Source organism: Neovison vison, chromosome 11 (assembly GCF_020171115.1).
Source record: "Neovison vison isolate M4711 chromosome 11, ASM_NN_V1, whole genome shotgun sequence".
Lineage (NCBI taxonomy): Eukaryota > Metazoa > Chordata > Mammalia > Carnivora > Mustelidae > Neogale > Neogale vison.
The window spans coordinates 154,611,600-154,632,502 of NC_058101.1; the positions used below are offsets into that span (position 1 = coordinate 154,611,600).

Consider the following 20,903-nt stretch of genomic DNA (forward strand, 5'->3'; position numbering starts at 1 on the left):
TGCAGGGGCAGATTCAGAGCTCTGGCCCAAATTCCACATTCTAAGGTGCTAGGTGTCGGCCCTGCTTTTGGTCTGAAGTACAGCTATCTGACACATTTTCAGAGTGGAAAAGCAACTATGTGCCCAAGCTTCGAAGTCTAAACTATACCCACACCCTCTTCTGGGTCATGAACAAAAAGGCACGGTGCCTTCCATTGATTGAATATACCTCGTTCCAACAGGCACCCGAGAAAAGCATACCACTTGATGAACTGAGGTGACAGGTTGGTCAATGAGGTAATTTGAGGTTTATTTAAGTATTGACATTGATCCCAATCCTAAACAAACATTGCTGGTTTTGTTTTCTAACAAAGGCTCCTAAGCCAAGCGTGCAGATGCCTTGCGGTTCACCTGGGTCCTTGCTGTCCATGTCCCCTGGCTTCCTCGCTGAGCGCAGGGTGGACATGGGACCATCCAACTGTTTGGGCACAGGTTGAATCTGTCAGAACTACACTGAGGTTATGAATGTCTTCCAGTTGAAAATTTAAGAATAAAGTGATTGCAAAGTTGTGGCTTTGGCCTTTGTATTATGCTAGGTTTCAGATTTTTAAATTTTTCATTTAATTCCGGCTTAGTTTCTGATCCCTAACTTCTAATTTCAATCAGAAGTCAAACATCCCATGCTTCTGAACTAGTCTGGCCCTCAGCAAGGAAAGAAGTTAGGTACTGACGTGCCAGTGGGATGGGAGTAATTTCTTCTAGTTTCCTGTTCCCTCAAACACTAGTATACTTCACTGCTTGGGATTCTTAACCAGCAACAGAACCCAGAGACAGGGGAACTCAGAACAGGACACACAGGCTCTGCTTCCTCCCCGTCCCAACATCAGCAGGGCCCAGGGCAACCTGGCTCTCCACTAGGACTGCTGGCTTCCGGCATCACCCACACGCCATGCTTGTGTGAGTCCCCACATGGGTTACTGCTGGCTTGGGGCTGGTACAAAACGGACTACAATTATGTTCTTAGCTCTTGAAATTAAGCAGGGGCACAAATCATTGGAGCTTGAGACAGTTTAAGGGATGAACTGTAGAGCAGAGCTGATGAAAGTGACAGGAAACAATGAAGAGAAACTGGTTTGAGGCAGGAGTTCCCTGGTTTGAGTTTCAAGGACATCCGGATCCAGGAAGACGGGAATCTGCAGGGTAAGAACGGACGGACCGCGGCATCCCACCAGAACACAGACTTCGCGTCAAGGGAGAAAACGTTTAATTGGCACAGTCATTCCTTTCCTGATTACATTAACAGTGAAGCAGTGATTTTTACAGTTAAAGCTGGTTTCTCCCCAATGAGTGTCACTGTTAGGCTGGGAGGCCAGTCCGCTCACGCCCCGCCGGTGGTACTGGAGGAACACAGTCTGTGAAGCGAGGACAGCTCTCCCAGCTGTTCCTCTTTCATTCACATGATCAGCTGAGGTGCACACAAAATAAAGTGTTTATTTAAAAAGGAATCATGCCAAGGACAAGACCAGAGGGTCTTTGCAGCAGCACCGCAAAGCTCATGAGATGCAGGTGCCCTGGGAGAGAATGGCTCTCTCCCAGGGCTGGCCCATTGGTTTTCTTTTCAACCCAGCCCACAGCTAGTGAGCTACTTGCTTAGAAGTACCCCTGCTGGTAGGGGACTGGTCTTGTTAGGGACTCCACTTTCCATTCCTCTGGAACGCCTAACAGACCTTTGGGTCTCGGTCTGGCTTCTTGGTGAGTGTGGCCGGGGAGGACGTGGGGGCAGCAGGCACTATGCGCAGCACTAGTCTAGGGGGAGAAGGACTCACTTCGCTTGCGGTGGCGGCTCACGTGGTCTAGGTGTGCACGGGGATTGCAGTCCACCCAACGGGCTGGGAGGTAGCCAGGCCTTAGATGTGTCTCCTTGGAAGACGGCTCTGACAGTAGACACGAGGTTTGGCCCAATCCCTCAGGCCCTGTCTGAAACCTCTTGTATCATATCTGAACTCAAAAGAATAAAAGACATTCCTACCCTCCATCTCCTCACCAGCCCAACTGGCTATATTTAGGGAAACAGTGCCCCAGGGCTGGCAGAACTAATCCCACAGCAGATTAGATCTTTTTCCAGTACTGGTCAGTGCATGGAATACCAGCCACAATTTCTGATTCAATTCCACAGTGATCCTGTCCTCTGAGGATTTTAAAGAAGCCTGGAAAGCAAAAATGATATGCCTTAATACTGTGCTAAGTTACGAGCCTTGCCAACATACTCAGACTTACTCAGACTTACTCCAGGAAGACCCAGGAGCAAGAGACACCAGCCTAGCCCCAAAGCAGTCACCAAACTAGCCCCAAGGTGTTCTCCCGACCTGTTCTGTTCGCCCAGCAGCCCAGCTCTGACCTCACTTCCATGTGACCATACATAAGCAAGCACTGCATCCCGGGCATGGGGAACTGTAAGGGACAAGCACCTCAAAGCCATGGCCTGACCCCTACCACCCCTTCTCAGCATCAGCGTCTGCCCTCATGGCAAGGGAACCCCCAGGAGGTCACTGCTGAGCCCCAGGCCCAGTGTTTGGAGCAGAGCAGGACAAGATGACCACCCCATCCTGGCCCACACACCCTGTGAGCAGGCAGGGGGCCGCCACTCACCATTGTCGCCCCAGTCCGTGTTCCAGGAGTTGCCCACCAGCCAGTAGGGTGTGCCATTCTCCACTCCCCAGCCCAGGATGCGGACAGCATGGCCTCCCATCATTTCTCCAGTGACGTGCTGGTACACGCCTGAGAGAAGGACAGCCCGTTCAGGCAGAGACCGGGCTGCTGCCTCACTTCCCAGAGCATCCCTCCAACCCGGCTGGCCCACCATGCCCTCCCAAACAAGGTTATAGAGAATGCCCTGATGTTCTCTCAGAAGGCTCCAGCGGCTCGCATGATGTGGGGCAATGATTTCAATAGCTTTTTGAAAGCCCAATGCCCAAATATGTTGAGTAAACGTTAAAGTGGAGTCCAACAAAATGTGCTCATTGCTTGCCTTGAAAACTGAAGCTATAAATTTTAATGAGTAGTAAATTTAATGTTACCATCCAATTCCAGTTACCCATTCTACATGCTAGGACTCCAGGTGAGGATTTATTTGTCAAAAGGGTTCTGTAACTTAAGTTTTAAGGTTCTGTCCTGGGCAGCACCCTGCAGAGGTGAAGTGAGAGGGAGGCCAGGGTGGCGGCAGCCGGGCCTGACAGAGAAAGCTACAGGCCAAGGTGCTCACAGAGCCTGTGCAGCAGGCGATCTCCACACTGGTGAATCCCTCTGTCAAACTGGAAATGCACCCTTTTAAATTATAGGGAGGGACAACTCTTAAAAAACAGCTGCTTTATAATCTTATCTTCCAGAATTATCTCCCTTTATCCAATGGTGTTCCCTAACGTGGATAATGCTGAAATATTTGAGCAGGCAAAATGGAGACAGCTGGGCCAGCCACAGACTGTGCCAGAATAGGGGGGTTTCTAAGGCAGCCCTCAGGCCAGGGGCATCGGGATCTCCAGGGTGAATCCCCACAGCCTCACGCAAAGCCAGGTGCTTCCTGCTCCGCCGTCCACGCAGAGCATGGTCTGGGACTTCGCCAGCACAATTCGAGTTCTTCCTCCCTGATCTAGTCCTGTTGGTTCCCTGGAACCCACACCTCCCCTGCTCCGCTGCCATCAGGGGGGCCAACACGCACCAGACTTGTACATCAGGAAGTCAGAATACACGGAGAAGGCCGCCTCTACCGGGCCGTTCTTGTAGATCTCCGCCATGATCTCCTTCTCGCTACTGGACACGCTGTAGGAACTGCATCCTGGCAAATGAACCGGCCGAGTGGGTGTGAGGCGTGCCCCCTGCGGTGCCATCTTCAGCTCTTCACTGACTTACGGGGAGCCGCCAAATGAAGCCTGCATTTGGGCTCTCACCCAGACCTCATGGAAGGCTTCCCTGGGGAGGAATGAACGATGGCCCTGGACCCTGAAGGGGAGATGTGGGAGAGCACAGCTCCGCAGCGGGAGGGGCAGTGAGCATGAGACCCTGGGAGAAGGACGGAGCAGTGCCCTGAAGGTTCTAGGCCAGATCACTCCCCTGTAAAATGAGGGGTCTGGTCCCTCCAACCCTAAGGGTCTGTGACTGACACCACAGAGATCCTAGGGCTGGAGACAGGCAGAAAACACAGTGTGCTGCTCCCTCTGACAAGGTCATGACCTTTACTTCTCCCTCCTGTGTTCCTGGCTCCAAGGGTCAATCGCCCTGGCCTCTCCCTTCCTCTGGCTCAGGAAGGGTGTCAGTGGGTCCCTGGCCCGGGGGTGCTGGGCAGCATGGGCCCCACCTTACCGTAGTGCTTGTCTTCTTTGTAGGACGGGGTGTAGCCGGGCTCGCAGATCTTGCTGCACTTGGGGGTATCCCCCTCCCCTGTGCATGGGGGCCGGGAGCCATTCACGTGGTGCTCACAGGGAGGGATGGAGTAGGGTCTGCAGCCTGAGGGGGCCCAGCGGAAAGGAAGGATCAGCTGAGAGTCTCTTCAGAAGCCCCTTGAGGGCAAAATTGCAGCAATGGTAACAGGGGGTCAGGTGTGCAGCACTGACACTGTTGCTAATTCTGCCCTGGAGGGGACTGCCTCCTATTCCTCCTGGATTTTTCCACCTCCCGACCTCAACTCTCAATCCTCACTTTATAATGCAAGCAGAGACCATTCTTACTCATGGCTTAGAAAATCCATTGGCCAGATGTGGGCTGACGGCAGACACTCACCAACATGCGAGTCATAGAGGCCACCGGAAACCAAGCCTTTTTTTGTCCAGAAGTTCCAAGCTTCAGCAGGAAAGCCCCCATTACAGCTAAGGAAAGAGCCGCTTATTAAATTCACTGTGCAAGAACTTCTAAGCTGTTTCCAGACCACACTGCCTGCTGCCTAAGACCCCAGGGTCCCTTACGGATCCACCAATGCCTTCAGCAGCTGGCCTAAAAGTTCTCCTGGGTCCCAACCAAGCCCACTTCACCCACCCTGGGAGTCACTTCTTCCAGGGAATCTCCCCAGCTCCCAGGCCCACCCACCACCATCCTCAAAGAGACAGAAGGACCCTCGCATTCCTGTCTACCCTGAACCAGGCTGTCACACGGATTCTAAGCACACTGCAATTCCCTGGTGTTTTAATACAAAAAACGCTAATGCCGGGGACTGGGTTAAGTGGAAGGAGAGGAGGCTGGACACTCATTTCACTCCCAGGTACTCCTAATCCGCAGTCATATCTGAGAACCACGGCTCTAAAACCAAAGCCAGAGTCAGCAGAAAGACAGACACCCATGCTGGGAATTCAGTTTCTGCAACGAGGCTGGGAGCCCATCATTCCTCATTACAGAAACCAGGTGCCAGGGTTACTACATTTCCATGATCAAGGAAAGGCAACAAGGAAAACAAGCAGGCTGGAGATCAGAAATGTCCCCACATATCCTGAGACCATGTCTGTTGTGCCGGGACGCATCACCCACACCCCGGGCAGGGTCAGCCTGGCTGTAGGCAGCTCCCGGAAGGCAGCAGTCCCACCGGGGCCTGCTTCCAGACTCCCCCGGCCCCCAAGCTGTCCCAGCAGAGGGCTGTTAGAAGGGGCCGGGGCTGACTCACCCGTCCCCACACTGGTCGCCACAGCAGGTGAGCATGTCCTCGGCAGACACCTCCACGCTGACGTGCCCATTGGTGCGGATGCAGATTCGGTCTGAAATGGCTTCCACCGCCCCAAACGCCTGCAGGAATGAGCCCCGCCCAGGTGAACCGCAGTCCTGGGCCATGGGCTCTGCCAGGCATCACGTCGGAGGACCACAGTGAACCCCGCAGACCTTCCTGGTGGCTGGTCTCCCCCAGTGTCAGTGAGGGTCCTGGCACTCAAGTTTGTCTCTAAAGCGGGAGGCCAATCTGCCCCAAATCTCCACCTGCGCACTCAGTTCACTTCTAAGATGTGGTTTTTGTTAACATAAAGCAGCTCACACGGGACGATTACTGATTGATTTTTACCAACAGGAGGCAGCTCAACTGGTCAGTAAGAGACGGAAAACAGATGGTTCAATGTACACCAAGTGCACTTTACCACAGTTTGAAACAAAACTAAGACAGCTCACTGACACAGAGGGGTACTTCATGGAGCAGAGCAGGGCTCCAAACTGCTGGTATTTGCTGACGGCCTTGGGACAGCATGTCAGAGAAGTAAGAACAGCTTTCCCACCGACACATGGGCCACCGATTCTTCCACCTCATCTTTGCAATAACTCATGACCACAGGGATCGTCCTGATTTGTATGTCGACGGAAACGGACATGCAGAAAGTTTCTATAACTTGCCTAGTCACCTGATGGTCTGGTCTGACACCTGCCCCCCCGCCCCCCATGGCTCGGGCCCCTCCCAGCCAACAGGGCCTCACCCAGCAGGACCCGCAGGAGCCCTGGTCCCGGATCTCTTTGATGGTCGGGCAGTTAGGCCACTGCTCCCGGGAATCGAAGCTTTCAGGCAGAATCATGTTCTCGGCAAACCAAAGTCTAGATAAAGGAAGGCCTCCGTGACAAACTCGCATCTTACAACTCTCCCCCATCTGGCAGACGTTAGCGCCCGCCACATGGGAGGGAAAGCACAGGGAAGCCAGGGAAGGCACGGGGAAGCCAAAGGTGACATCTGTGGGCACGTCCCCTGGGAACTTTATACAACCAAACCAGGAACTTTACCATTTAGCACATTTTGTTCCCTGTGTTTCTTGCTAGTCTTATTTATGGCATATTTTTCAGGAGTTCGGCCACAGGATCTACATAACTGTGTTTCTTACTTCCCTCACTACCACCTTGGGTCTGCCCAGGGTCCCCACAACGTTTTTAGCATCTTTGCCATTGCGTGATGTCCCGTAACTATTCCACCCATATTGTTAGGTATTTCTAATGCTTCCTACAAGAGTAGTATCTACTTGAAAATGCCCATTAAAGAGTTCTCTAGGAAAAATGGAACACTGATGACAGATCAGATAGCTTTTCTCAGATTCTCCTTCAATTCCTAAAGACTAGATCCGCTAGGTCATACAGGGCAGACCTGGGGGCCTGCCCACTGGGTTCTGAGACATGTGGAGAAGCACAGTAGGAAACACGGCACTGGGGGCTGAGCCCTGTCAGGCAGTCTCGCAGCTCCGAGGGAAGGGACACCTCTGGATGCCAAGGAGGACTTCTTACTCCCTCTTTCTCACAGTCCTAAACCAACCCCTGCTGTTCCTACGGCAGTGGAGGCAGGTATGGCCAGCATATCCATCCTCAGCTAGCAGACACTCACCTCTGGGGCAGCTTCGGCCCACCCAGGAAGGTGCCACATAGCTTCTTCAGGTAGCTCTGGTCCACACTGTGGAAGTTGTGTCCAGCCTGCAGGACAGTCACAGCAGTCAACAGAGGCAGTGTGCAGGGGTGGGGTGCATGAAAGCCTGACAGGGCCAGGGGTCCTGTTTAGCTCAGGAGAGCAAGGGGGCTTGGGGGACTGCAAAAGAAATGTGTTTCCCTAAATTCATGTTGATACCTAAACCTCAAGGTGATGGTACCTAGAGGTAGGGCCTTCAGGAGGTGATTAGGTCACGAGGCTGGAGACTTGGTGAATGGGGTTAGTACCCCAACAAGAGCTGTGAGACCTGGCTTGTTCCACCCAGTAAGTGAGGCACTCCCCTAGAACCCAGCCATGCTGGCACCCTGCAAATGTACTTCCAGCCTCCAGAATGGCAAGCAATTGCACTTCTATTTATGAAGCACCCTATCAGTGGTATTCTGTTACAGCTGCGTGGACAGGCTCAGACAGGCACCATGCACAGCAAGCAAGGCCCTGCCCCAAAGGAGCCACCCAGAGGGCACGCAGCTCCCAGACCACTGGGTATCTCATTGGATCTGCTACACTTGCTGAGGTCCACAGAGACCCTCTATAGCCCTGAACATGGCTCATTCTTTATTCCTGTAGGCCCACGCCCCAGGGCTGGGCAAAAGCAGGGAGCCGCCTGATGGGCCTTAACAACTACCAGGATTTGGGGGGGGGGGGTGTCCAGGGTCTTCCCGGCTGTGAGCACTTCCAAAGCTCGTTTACCCCTGTGCACTACCGTGTGCATGCACACACAGCACGGGGCAGGGGGAAGGCGCAGGGAGAAGGTTAGCATAGTCTGGAGTGGCTATGACTCTCAATCAGCCCAACTCTGGGACAGACCAGCCCACGGCTGCACCTGCAGCCGCCACCCTCGGGAAGCAGACTGCATCAAATGAACCCTTGGGGGAGGGGCGTGCACAGAAGCGGTCCCCACAGCTCACCTTCCACGTAGTGTTCTGTTTGTTAACATAGTGGACCAGCTCATCCGACAGCGGCTGGAAAGGCGGCCTTCTCTGGGCCCCGGTCAGCACCACCAGGCAGCTAAGGGTGGCCAAGAGCTGCCACATTTTGGAAGCTGGATCTTCGATTCACCTAGAAAAGACAGGACATCAGGATGCTCCAAGCCCGTAACGTACACGAGGGGGCTGTCTCAGGCAGCTGGGCTCTGAGGCCAGACACAACCCAGGGGTCGCAAGACCCATGTTCTCTTCCCGGCTCCACCATGTGCCTCCTTCTGTTCCTCAGTGTCCTTTTCTGTGAAGCCAGGGTGTGGCGGCAAAGAGACCTCAAAGACCCACAGCGCCCATGAACTCCCAGGCCCCGTCTCACCACAGTCCCCAGCTATGCCCGTAGCACAAGGAGCCGTGCTGCGGACTGAATGCGCGCCCACCCCAACCCCCACCCAAACTCATGTTGAAATCCTAACCCCAGCATGATGGGATTCGGAGATGGGGCTGTTGGGGGTGATTTTCATGGGGATGGGACTAGAGTTCTCACGAGAGACCCCAGAGAGCTCCCTCTCGCCCTCTGTGCCAGGAGCACACAGCAGGAAGGGGGTCATCTGGAAAAGGACCCTCACCTGACAGTGAGATCTCACACTCCCACAGTGTCCCCAACTGAGAAACAAACCAGCGGGGCGAAGACAGGCCGTGTGCGCTTCTCCAGATGCCCGGGAGCCGGGAGAGAGCGAGCTGCGGGCAGGGAGGTCCCTCTGCGGCTGCAGCCTGGTAACCGGCGTACTGCTTGGGTCTCCTGGGGTCCCCTGAGCCGATCTCAAGCCAGACTCATGCTCTGAGACAGGGCTGTTCCACTGATGTGCGGCTAGCTGGGGAGCTGTGGGCCCAGGGCCAGCCCGGCCCTCCTGTCCATCATAACCGAAGGCCCAGGCCACAGGCCGCACCTATGACAACATCTGAACCCCGTCAACAGACCCATATCTTCAGGCTAAAAGGAGTTTGGGGCCCTCCCTGCTACTGCCAAATTGCCCCTTGCTGGGTTTGTCAAACTGGGTTCAAGCCTTTTCCAGGCTAGTGCTCTGAGTGAGTGAACATTCTTAGGTGATTAGGTCCCAAGGGGAGAACCACTGAGATTAGAAAAATGCAAAACAAAATCTATTTCACAAGCTACATTTGGGATATAAAATAAGCATAAACAGGGAAACAAGCAAAAACAGGCCAATGAAGCCCAAAAGCACCAGGGAGGGAGAGCTAGTCTGGCCAGTGGCAAAAGTCTGGGACTTTCTCTGGTTTTTCCAGTCAGCCAAGGGCTCTGTTTCAAAGACAGTCCTTCCAGGAAGGGAACCCATCACATTATAACCACAGTCCTTAGATCTTAGACTGGCCAGCAAGTCAGGAGACTGGCTCCACCTCTGAATCATGCTCTTAGGCAAGCAGCTCTAAGGAAAGCAAGGAATGTTCTGGGTGCCACAGTCTGTCTCCCCCCCCCCCCCCCCCCGGCCTTGTGGGAGACCCATGTGGGCAGGTGGGGGGTGGGGGGTGGTTTCGAGGGCTGGAAGGGGGAGGGTTTCCTGTCCCTGACCTCAGGGGCTTCCAGAAGGACCCACCTCCTTCCAGGTCACAACTGGGCCTGCTGCCTCCCACAGTGAATTATAGTTAAAGCAAGATTTAAATCTGATGGCTGCTTAAGCAACAACCCACCCCGGAGGACAGAGGTGTGACAACAGCAAACAGCTCTGGAAAAGAGCAGGAAGAGACGCCTGCCTGCCCCCTGGGGTAGTGGAGAGAGTATACAACCCTGCCTGATACTGGCCAGGAACAGTCCCATCAACAAAACCATTCAGAAGCTTAGGGTTTGTGGCACCAGTGGGAGACGAAAGGCCTGTCTCAGGGTATGTGCCCGCACCCCTGGCTCTGCATTGTGAAAAACATAGGAAGGCCAAATGTTTACACCTGATTTCTCACACACATGTGGTATGCGGAACAAAGATCTTGAATAAAAACACATGAAGGAAATAAATGCACTTTAAAAACTGTCCTATCCAAATGAGAAACACCTATGATCGACAAACAGAATCTTAAAGAGACGGAGCTTGATTACTGAAAATAAAGCCTCTCTTTCTAAGAGAAAAACAAAACAAGATAAAAAGTGGCACACTGACAAAACAGTGCTTCCGGGAGCTTAAAGCTTCATTTCCTCAATATGCAAAAAGTGCTCAACAATCCGAATAAAAACAGAATAGAGAAATAAAAACAGAATAGAGAAAGGACACACAATTAAATTACAGAAAAAGTAGTACAGGGCGCCTGAGTGGCTGAGTTTGTTAAGTGTCTGCCTTTGGCTCAGGTCATGATCCCGGGGTCCTGGGATTGAGCCCCACATGAGGCTCCCTGCTCAGTGGGGAGTCTGCTTTTCCCTCTGCCTCTCTCTCTCTCTCTGTCTCTCATGAATAAATAAAATCTTAAAAAAAAAAACCGACAAATAGCCATCAGATATCAAAAGATACGCAAGCACGGGGAAGTACAGATAAAATGAAGGGCTTGCAAAGGCTGGGCAGCTGGCCGGTCCCTGGCAGGGTCAGACATGGGCAGGCAGCAATGCTGGGCCGCTGAACCCCGGAGGTAGGCCCAATCACGGAGACGACGGCCAGGACGTTTCTATTACTTTTGCAATCTGCATGCCCTCTGACTCAGCAATTTGATATTTAGAAATTAACCCTACTGGCCTCAAATTCGAAGATACAGAACAGGTATACAGATGTTTACTGAATATTCTCTGTATGACAAAAGAAACAAAGCAGGTGTCTAATCAAAAAAAAGAACTGTTAAATTACAGTAAATGATTAACAGAAGACAAAGCAGCCATCGAGAATGAACTAGGTAGGGACGCCTGGGTGGCTCAGTTGGTTGGACGACTGCCTTCGGCTCAGGGCGTGATCCTGGAGTCCCGGGATCGAGTCCCACATCAGGCTCCCAGCTCCATGGGGAGTCTGCTTCGCTCTCTGACCTTCTCCTCGCTCATGCTCTCTCTCACTGTCTCTCTCTCTCAAATAAATAAATAAAATCTTAAAAAAAAAAAAAAAAAAAAAGAATGAACTAGGTAAAGTGAATCATATTGTCCTGATAAAGTAAAATATGCCCAACACACGCATAAGTGGAAAAAAGCAAGTAGCAGATGAGTCACGGTAAGTGTGTGAGCCCAGGAAGCGACGTACATGCCTTTTACCGTTACCACATGTAAAACATCAATAAAGTGTTAAAGTAGTATGTGTGGCGGGCAGACTTATTTTTCACTATCCTTTTAAAAAAATTAAATGAACATACTATATTCAAAGTTTGGCTCTTTTAGGAAGAAAAGCAGCTAGGACTACCCAAAACCCTGAGCCCCCAAATGTACTTCCAACTGAATACTGGGCAACAGTGAGGCCTTCTCCTAGTGACTTTCTGCTCAAAACACTTAACCTTCTCGTTTTCAGTGCCTCACGGGGAGGCTGTGGCTCCCATGACCATGTCAGGATCCACACAGCCTCTCTCATGGTAGGAAAATGTCTTGCCGTGTCCTCACACCTCGGAAGGAGCAACGGAGCAGATGTCTCACTCATAACATCTTCTGAGCAAAGGAGCAAAGCAGTCGTGTTTCCTTCATCCTGATACCCCTTATACTCCCTCGGTAGCTTCACGTTTCCTCACGACAGGAGAACCTCATGAATGAACACTGCACACAGGCCATCAGACCTACGCCAGCAGGGCCAGGCCCGGATGATTAGCCCATTCAAATCACAGCCAGAGGGCTGCCCTCCAGGGCTTCCACCATGACCCATCAGGGGTCCGGGAATGTGGCAGGGTGCCGAGGCAGCCTCAGGGAAATACCCCCCACAGGTCACAGAGGGGCATCCCACAGTGATCCCTGGGGGCTCTGCCATCTGCAGAGATGTTAAATCACGAGCAAGTGGGGAAGGGGAGCAATTCCATGGTAACTTGGACTTGAAACAAGCTTTCTCTGTTTTTTCTCATGGCAGAGAGCAAAGAGGCACCACCCACTTCCCAGTCTGTTTCTGTGCCGAGGGCTGCGCCATGGCCATAGCCAAGACAACTCCCAAGGCCCGTGAGGCCCTCGCAAGCGAGACTTTCACGCACTTGCCCTTCTTCTCTTGGTTCCACAGGTCCTCCTCCATACTTCCTGTCAACGTCATTCTCCCCATCTTAATCCTGCATCAGGGAGAACCAGGGACCCCAGCAAACTGCAGAGCCATTAGCCTAGAGGTCAGGAGGTCAGCTTGAACACCTGGCTCCAAGCTCCACTAGCACTGGGCAAGGGGCTGTTGCTTTGGGAGAAAGTCTGGATTCGGTTCAAGTAGTGAATAGGCTGCTGTGGCCCATGGCCAGGACGAGCACTGGGCTTAGAGTCAGGAGACCTGGGTTCAGATCTTTCCCTTACTGTGCACTCTTAAGTACCAACCTGCACTGAGCCTCAGCTGTAAAAGGGGGCTCATGACTCTTCTTTTTTACAGGTGGAAGTCAAGAGTGCCATGATGGCACCTGGTCTATAGCAAGAAAGCAACAAAGGGCTGCTCCCTTGGGCACCCTCAGCTCCCACCAGCCACCCTCCTTTTTTCCCTCCCTGCCCCCTTCGTCCCCACTTCTAGCCTGTGCCAGGTAACTCCCATTGACTCCAGATGTGCCCAGATTACCTCTACACCACAGTCTGAATTAAAAAATGAGGTTCTAACCTCAATTAACCTCCAACTGGGCTTCCTTTTCTAGAGGTCAAGAGACTGCTGAGCCCAAAGACTGTGAAGTCAGACTTCTCCTGCTAGAAGGGACAGACACAGATGTCCCATGAGCAGTGGTGACTGTACCCCAGGGAGTGCTCAGCATCTTTCTGCATCTGCAGAATCATGCACAGCGGACCAGCTACAGCAGCTGGCTAATGTGAGCTGTGCTCTCAACAAGCAGGCCATGGGTCGGTCCTATGGCCTGCGCTTGAAACAGAAGCAGCTTTCGCTTCCCCTCTTTGGGGCAAATACTTCCCTTTTGTCAGTTTTGTGTTTTTTTTTTTTTAAATTACAGGACAGAACGAACAGAAAGTCCTTATTCTGTGAGAAAAGACAGGCCCAAACTGAGTAAGAACATTTGGAGTCACCAGACTTACTTGCAGGGCGTGGATGGGCAGAGGGAACAACTGCGGGCAGACCTCAGGCAGCTGGCCTTCTTCGGGGGACCTGGGGTGCCACTACATCCCTCTGGCCCTTTGCCAAGCCAATCTCTGGCTATGAAAAAATAGGCTCTGGCACTTCTTCCCTTTCCAGACCCCTACAGCACTCGATGGTTTCTATGGAAGCACAGGCCACTGAAGTTCTGTAGAATGCTGTCATGTGTGAAAGGTGCCTGTGGCCAGCAGATCCTATGAACCCCGCTTACAGCATAATCATTCCCCAGATGACTTTGAAGCCATTCCCGGGACTACGGTGGACCTTGGGGCTCTGGAAGAAGGCAGAATGGATGCGGGAGAGGAGCCAATGCTGAGTTGCAGGCTTCGGTCCTGTTATTCTCCAAGGACATGGACCTGCCACCGAGCTTGGTTTTTACCAAAGCTTCCTTTTAAGGCTGTAGAATCCTCGGGGAGACTGGATTCTCAATATGCCCCAAATCTAAGGAGACAGGACACAGGTATATGAGGTTTCCAAGTAAGCCCAGCCGTGATCTTCTGGGCAATACCGACACAGATGAATGGGTCTCTGGCACGGCTCTCATCCCCTTCTCTGCTCGGACTTGCCCGCTGCTGCTGTTCATGCACGGTGGGACTTCCTTCACAGCTGGCTCTAAAGGACCACAGACTGAGGGCCCCGATTCTGCCCACAACCACGGAATAAGGCTATGCCCTGCAGATCAGTAGTGGAGTGCCTGCAGACCAGGGGGCAGGTGGACAGGCAGGAGCGCTGGGAAGATCGAGTGGGACCTATCTGGAGAACTCGGCTGCAACTTTCTCTCTCACATTCAAGGCAGCTGTTCCTGAAGTTTTGGCTGCTTTGGTGCACCACCTACACATCAAAACTACGCAGCTCTTCGTTTCCTCCAACGGCAACTTGCCCAGCTACGCCTCCGTGCTGGGGCGGCGCCACGGGGGCTGACACCAGCGCCTTCATCTCTGATCACACCAAAGGAGACCTTGCCTTTGAGTCTGAATCACAGCCTTGATGTTTCCTGTTTCTGCTCGTAATGGAAACGTGTCTAACTGCCTCATGGCTTACAATCCTCAAATTAAAAATAACAAAACCAAAAGGGCTCCTCATCGCCATCTGCCTCCTTAGAGCTGTGAGAATGAACGGGCACCAGCTGGCACTCTGTGGTCTAGAGCCAAACTCCCCACAGCTGAATGCCCCCCTGGCCACTGCTGTGTGACCCAGAAAGGGCACCCACTGCAGTGGGCCAAAGCTGTGCAGCTCACAGCCCTGCAAGCCCCAGGGGGACCTGGGGAAGCAGTGAGAGGGCCCCGGCTAGGGGTGCTGGGGTGGGTAGCCTCAGTTGGTTAAGCATCTGCCTTTGGCTCAGGTCATGATCCCAGGGTCCTGGGACTGAACCCTGCCTTGGGCTCGTTGCCCAGCAGGGAGTCTGCTTTCTCTTCTTTGCCCACCCCCTCCTTGTGTACTCCCTAATAAATAAAATCTTAAAAAAAAAAAAAAAAAAAAAAAAAGGCAGCCCCACCTGTCTCACCCACTTAAACAGTGTAGGTCACTCACAGGTACACCTGCCAACCATCTGTCCCAAAACCAGAGACTAATTCCCACCAGGCTGAGCAGGCCAGGCCAGTCCAACTCCTCTCCCACAGTGCCTGGAAACCATCTGGCTGCAGTGCCCACAAATGGAACTCTGCTTAAGATCAGCCACAGCAGCCCACATCCTGAAAACAAGAAAATTATGACTTTGGTCTTCAAACAATAGACGCCGGGAAGGCCCTGGGCAGGTGAAAATCTTTGTATTGTGGAGAAACAAGAATTTGGGCAAAGTTCTGGAAGCTATTGCTCACAAGCTTTGCTCATGGACTCAGATACTGACTTACTGGGATGCTAAAGGGGGCATTACATTCTCAAGTCTCAGTTTCTAAAACAGGCATACTGCCTGGATTCTGAAGGACCTTAGGACTACTTTATACAAGCTGGCGGGAACCCTTGGAGACTGAAGTGAGATCAATGTTCCAGGCCTCCCCAGCTCACAGGAGCACTGCGGCTCTAATTCGATTGCAGGCTAGATCCCACTCCGGGCTGGCTGTGGGCTCTGAGGGGTGGAGACACTGGCAGTAACAAAAGCAAGCAACTGAAAGACGCTGCCTCCCCAGCTTGGTTCTGGTTCCTCTCGAGGCCCCACGAAGATGAAGACGTATGCACCCCACAAGGCTGCTGGGAGACAGAAGGAGATGGTCTTCTTCAAAGTGCCTTCCATGCAGCCTGGCTTGGAGCAGACAGCCCAAGCAATGAACTAACTGCCACCAGGAAATGGCTGTGTCCTCACTGGTGTGGGAAGCGCACAGCGCTCTACTTACAGGCTGGTCAAGCTGTACCATCCCAGATTAGTTTTTTCTTCCCCCGCCTCAGAAAAATTATGATCACCCTAGTTTTTTTTTTTTTAATAAATATTTTTTATATTTTTTTAAATAAATATTTTATTTATTTATTTGACAGACAGAGATCACAAGTAGGCAGAGAAGCAGGCAGAGAGAGAGAGGAGGAAGCAGGCTCCCTGCTGAGCAGAGAGCCCGGTGCAGGGCTTGATCCCAGGACCCTAGGATCATGACCTGAGCCGAAGGCAGAGGCTTTAACCCACTGAGCCACCCGGCGCCCCTGATCACCCTAGTTTCTTAAAAGATTTTATTTTTTATTCGTCAGAGAGAGAGCGAGCGAGCGCACAAGCAGGGGGAGCAGCAGGCAGAGGCTGAGAGAGAAGCAGGCTCCCCGCTGAGTAAGGAGCCCGATGCAGGACTGATTCCAGGACCTGAGCAGAAGGCAGTGGCTCAACAGACTGGGCCACACAGGCGCCCCTACCCTACTTTTAGCAACACATCCTCAAATAGTGGTTATTTAATTCTGCTACTTTGACCAGTAGAACAAAGCACTTCCAAGCACCCACAGGGCTCAGTGGAGGAAAAGATGGCTCCCAGCAGATGTCTGATGATGCCTCAGCCCTGGAGTGGCCACAGGCCTGGGCTGGCAGCACCTTCCCAGGTCTTGTGCAAGCCCAGAGGCTGAGTGACCCAGAGGGTCACGGAGAAGCCCAGCCCCTGCTGGGTCCTTTGGCAGAATAACTGGGTTGTTCTCAGTGTTTGAGACTGGATCAGTTTACTCTTTTGGTGGTATCCATCTCATCCTCCTCCCCTCACCCTTGCTAGTGACTAGGTTATCTTGACGACCAGAGTGAAGTGAGTTAAGAGGCTGGTAGAAACAGAGAACACTGGCAGGCAGCTTCCTGGGCACCCCACAGTCCAAAAACAGTAATGCTGGGAAAGGACCTCTGGCTTGTATCGAACTTGTTTTATAGGTGAGAGAAAGTGGTGCCTGAGAAAACAACACGAGCAAGCCCGGAGGAGTGTACCTGGGGAGGGACGGACAATTATGAAGAGTTCAAACTCTAAAACTCCACCACAATTATTTTAGTGACCTCTGTCATGTCACAAGCTTGCAGGAGCCACAGTGTTCTCATCTGCAAAATGGAAGAGTCAAACTGCACTACCCAAAACTCACACGCATTCTGGAAGTTAAAAAAAAAAAAAAATTAGAAAAGGTTATCTAATTGCCTAAGTCCAGATACCTGTTAGGATCTAAAGAAAGCTCGGTGAGTTCTAGCCGTTAACAAACACATTAAAACTACGATTCACGACAAAGTCAGCGATTCACAACAAAATAGAAATCCTCACTCACCAATGATTTCTGAGAGCAAAGAATTATTTGAATCCTGGTCATCGAAAAGAAAAGAGCAACATCATTACAAGCCCATCATGTGGGTAAAAATTAAAGTCTAGTAATACCCGGTGGTGGTAAATGAGGAAAAGGGACCCTCACCCACTGCTGGCAGTACACAATGGTAAAACTCGGACAGCATTCTATCAGCAAAATAGAAGACGCACACAGCTTACGCCCCAGGAGTTAACTGGAATTCTCCTGCTTCTGCCCTAGAGAAACTCAGGAGTACCAGAGAGATACCAGGATTTACTGCCAGCACTGACTGCCCTGCCTGCCGTGAACAGCGAGAAAGTAAAAACAACCTGCCCCTCAGTAGACACTAGAACTCCATGTATTAAGAATAACCCTCATAAACAGAAACGGGAAAGGATATGAATAGCATAATTACAGTTACATCACTTTTACTAACATTGTTCGGGGACTGATACAAAGTAAAAAAAGCACCCCCCAAAAGGTGCAAAAGAATTACAAAGAGACAAGATAAGAGCTACCCGTCCCTCAGGAAGACCAGAAGCAGGCTCTGGGGTGGTCATGAGTCTTGCAGAGCAAACAAGCCAGTACTGACCTCTGGCCAAGACGAGCTGTGTCCAAGAGGAAATGTACTTCCTGGAAACCCCACGGAAGCCTGAGCTGTGTGAGCCCCAAATGGGGGTGGGGTGGGGTGGGGATGAGGCTGGAGGGTAAAAATGAGATAGGTTAAGTCTAAATATATATGGGCATTTGATCCCTTGGTGGGATATGAACATGAACAGCCATGGAAAGACCCAGGATTTACTGCCCACCCACCCTTAGGCAGCTTCCAGAAGTGTGCGCAGAGCTTAAAACAAGAGGTGATGAAGGACACGAGACCAGGTGTAGACACTGATGACTGCCTCCCAACATCCACTGAGTACAATATACACCTGCATGTGCCCAACTACATGCATCAACTTGTCAACCCCACCACCTCTCTGCACCTGAGGCTGAACCATATGAAAAGTGCCTGATTTCCTTCCTTCTTGATCTAGAAAAATTCCCAGCTCTTACCATCTTTCACATTTTCCTTATGTCAAACTATCTAAAACAGGCAGCAGACACCATGAGCCCTTACCCGGAAATAGCCTAGTCCTATCCTCCCAAGGACAGGGATATTCCACACAACCACAACTCCGTAACACATTTAAGAAAATCACCCAGCGGAGGCCCCACAACTCCCCTGAAAGTGCTCTCCCTTGCTTCCCAAGCCAACTGCCCAACAGGAATACAAAATATCTCTTACTCCTAAAATGTGCTCAACTTCCTACCCCCACGCCCAGGTCCTATAATTGAGGAACTAACCAACCGGTCTCGGAAGAACGCCTCAATTCAAGCTGCTGAATCAGCAGCGTGTGGACAGGTTCCTGGGGCCAAAGAGCTTCCACCCTCACCGCCCACCCGACCAGTCCAGAGACAGAGATGTCCTGACCCAACAGCAGGGGAGTTACTGGAGCCAGGGCTGGGCTGGCCTGTGGAGCCCCCAGATAAGGGATCTTTCCACTGCTGAATGGCAATACCCCAGCTCCTGGACAGATGCCCAAAAAGATTTGAGCAGAAGCTTTCTCCAGGGCACCTTCAACTCTCTCTCTGGGAAAGCCACACAGGGTGTGGGTGTGTGTATGGGGGAGGGGGTACAGCTCAGTCCCTTTCTCTATAAAGTTCAAGGGCTCTAATCACCATCACCAGTGCTAACAGGAAACAATTCTTAGGGTGCCTGGCTGGGTCAGTCAGTAGAGCATGTGACTCTTGATCTCACGGCTGTGAGTTCAAACCCCACGGTGGGCACGGAGCCTACTTAAAAACAAACAAAACAAAAAACCGAAACAATTCTCCATTATTTAAGGATGTTATGGAAGAAAAGCAGCCCTTACCCAACCAGACACCCTTCTAAACCTATTCACCTTATCATTCTGAATCTACAGAAACAAGGGGATGAATGCATTCCAGCTGCATTTGTGTCTAGTGGAAGCACCTGAAGATCAGTTTTTCTAAGCAAACTAAAGAGGCCAGATCTCCATTTGAACCACTGGGTGTGAGGGACTGGTAGAGGATGTGGGGCCTGGGTTAGTGTCCTTATCCTTATGCTGCCTCTCCCAGGACTCCAGGGTCATCAACCAAGGGAAGTGGTGCCCCAGGGATTCTGCCCTGCTTTCCCTTCTCCCAAACAGTCCTGAGCCTATGGAAGGCACAGTCTCCCTTCCAGGTCACTCCAGAGGTAGGGAGTGGCATCTTCTCCTTCCACCCCAGCCTCCCAGGGAGAGGGCGACCGGGACTCTCAAGCCCTTTACCTAGTTTCCTACCGCCCCCCCCGCTTAAATTTGTCCTCCCATCAGCGGGTTTAACTCATTCTGTGGCCTCCACTCTACTCCACCCAGTTCCAGGTTCCAGTTTTCTGGTTCCTATTTCCCGGGGCCCCCAAAATTGTGCATGTGGTTCTGTGTAGAAAGTTGCCCAAGCAAACCCTTTGGAATAAGAAAACACCTGTAGGGAGTCACTATTATTTCAGCAATTTCCTGAGGAAACTGAGGCCCCGAAGCTCACAGGGGGCTGGGGAGCTGGATTCCACGCGAAAGTCACCAGGATCCAAGCCAAGCGCTTCCCGCAAGCTCCTCCCCCGGAGCTCCCCCGCAAACTCCCCAGCTCCTCCCCCGCTGTTTCCCAGGCCCGACACCGGAGCCCGGCGGACCGTGGGGGTCGGGCTGAGCCCACCTGCGGTGGAGAACACAGCCCTAGGAGAGGGGGCCGGCGGGCGCCTGCTTTCTGGTCAGAGTCGGGGTGGATGCCGGGCTGCCCGCCTGGGGTTGTTTTTTGGCTTTTCTTTCCCCAGTGACTTTTAGGAGCTTGCGAGCTGCCACCCCTGCCCGCCCCGCTGAGGCAGCCCGAGGGTCCCCCGCCTTCTCGCCCCCCAGCCCCGGGGATGCCTCGGGACCGCGCCTGGGCCTGGCTGGGGGCGCAGAGGGGCCCCAGCCTGCTTGTCCCGCTCCAAGGTCACTTCCACCGCGGCCGGGCCGCGCCCGGGCCGCCCGTCCGCACTCACCGAGCCCCGCAGCCAAGAGCCTGGGCCTGCAGCCTGCGAGCGCGCAGGAGCCGCCGCCACCGCCGGTGCCCGAGCAGTCGCCGTAGCTTCCCGGAGCCGGCCCCGGCGCCTATTTACCGCGCCCGGCCCCGCCCTGCGCGCCCGGCTGACTCGCCACGTGACGGCTGCGAGCCGGGGCCGGCCCCCCCGCCCTCCGCCCGCGCCCCCCTCCGCCCGCGCTCCGCGCGCCGCGCGCCACCCCTCCGCCCCAACGCCGCCTCCGCTGCGGACTCTGCGCCTGCCTCTGCGTCGCTGGGGGTGGGCCCCCTGCCCCGGGAAGAGGGGCTCCGAGCCCTGTGGGCCGCCTGCCCTACTGATGGGGGCCAGAAGCGGAGGGGAGATGAAGGTGGCCCTAAGGGCTTCCATCCAGCCAGGAGAAATTCCCCAGGGGCCGCCGCCGCCCGAAAGCAGCCATTCAAATCCGGGTGGATCCCTTCTTGGAGGAGGGGATGACTGTGCCTATTTCATTCATTTGGAAACCACTGAGTTGGGGATATCATGATAGCAGGTCTCCCAGAAGAACCTGAACAGGCTCC

The 20,903-nt window shown here is 52.9% G+C and overlaps 1 protein-coding gene across 1 annotated transcript; it reads right to left on the reverse strand.

Moving 5' to 3' along the window:
* Nucleotides 1-1,226: 1,226 nt before the first annotated feature.
* Nucleotides 1,227-20,428, reverse strand: CTSB (cathepsin B). The gene is made up of 10 exons (XM_044225072.1): nucleotides 20,329-20,428; nucleotides 8,308-8,458; nucleotides 7,301-7,386; nucleotides 6,414-6,528; nucleotides 5,624-5,742; nucleotides 4,753-4,838; nucleotides 4,336-4,479; nucleotides 3,695-3,811; nucleotides 2,629-2,757; nucleotides 1,227-2,186 (listed from the first exon to the last, which is right to left on the reverse strand). Exons 2-10 carry the CDS (start codon nucleotides 8,431-8,433, stop codon nucleotides 2,089-2,091), a joined length of 1,020 nt encoding a protein of 339 aa, XP_044081007.1. The 5' UTR covers nucleotides 8,434-8,458; nucleotides 20,329-20,428; the 3' UTR covers nucleotides 1,227-2,088.
* Nucleotides 20,429-20,903: the final 475 nt, after the last annotated feature.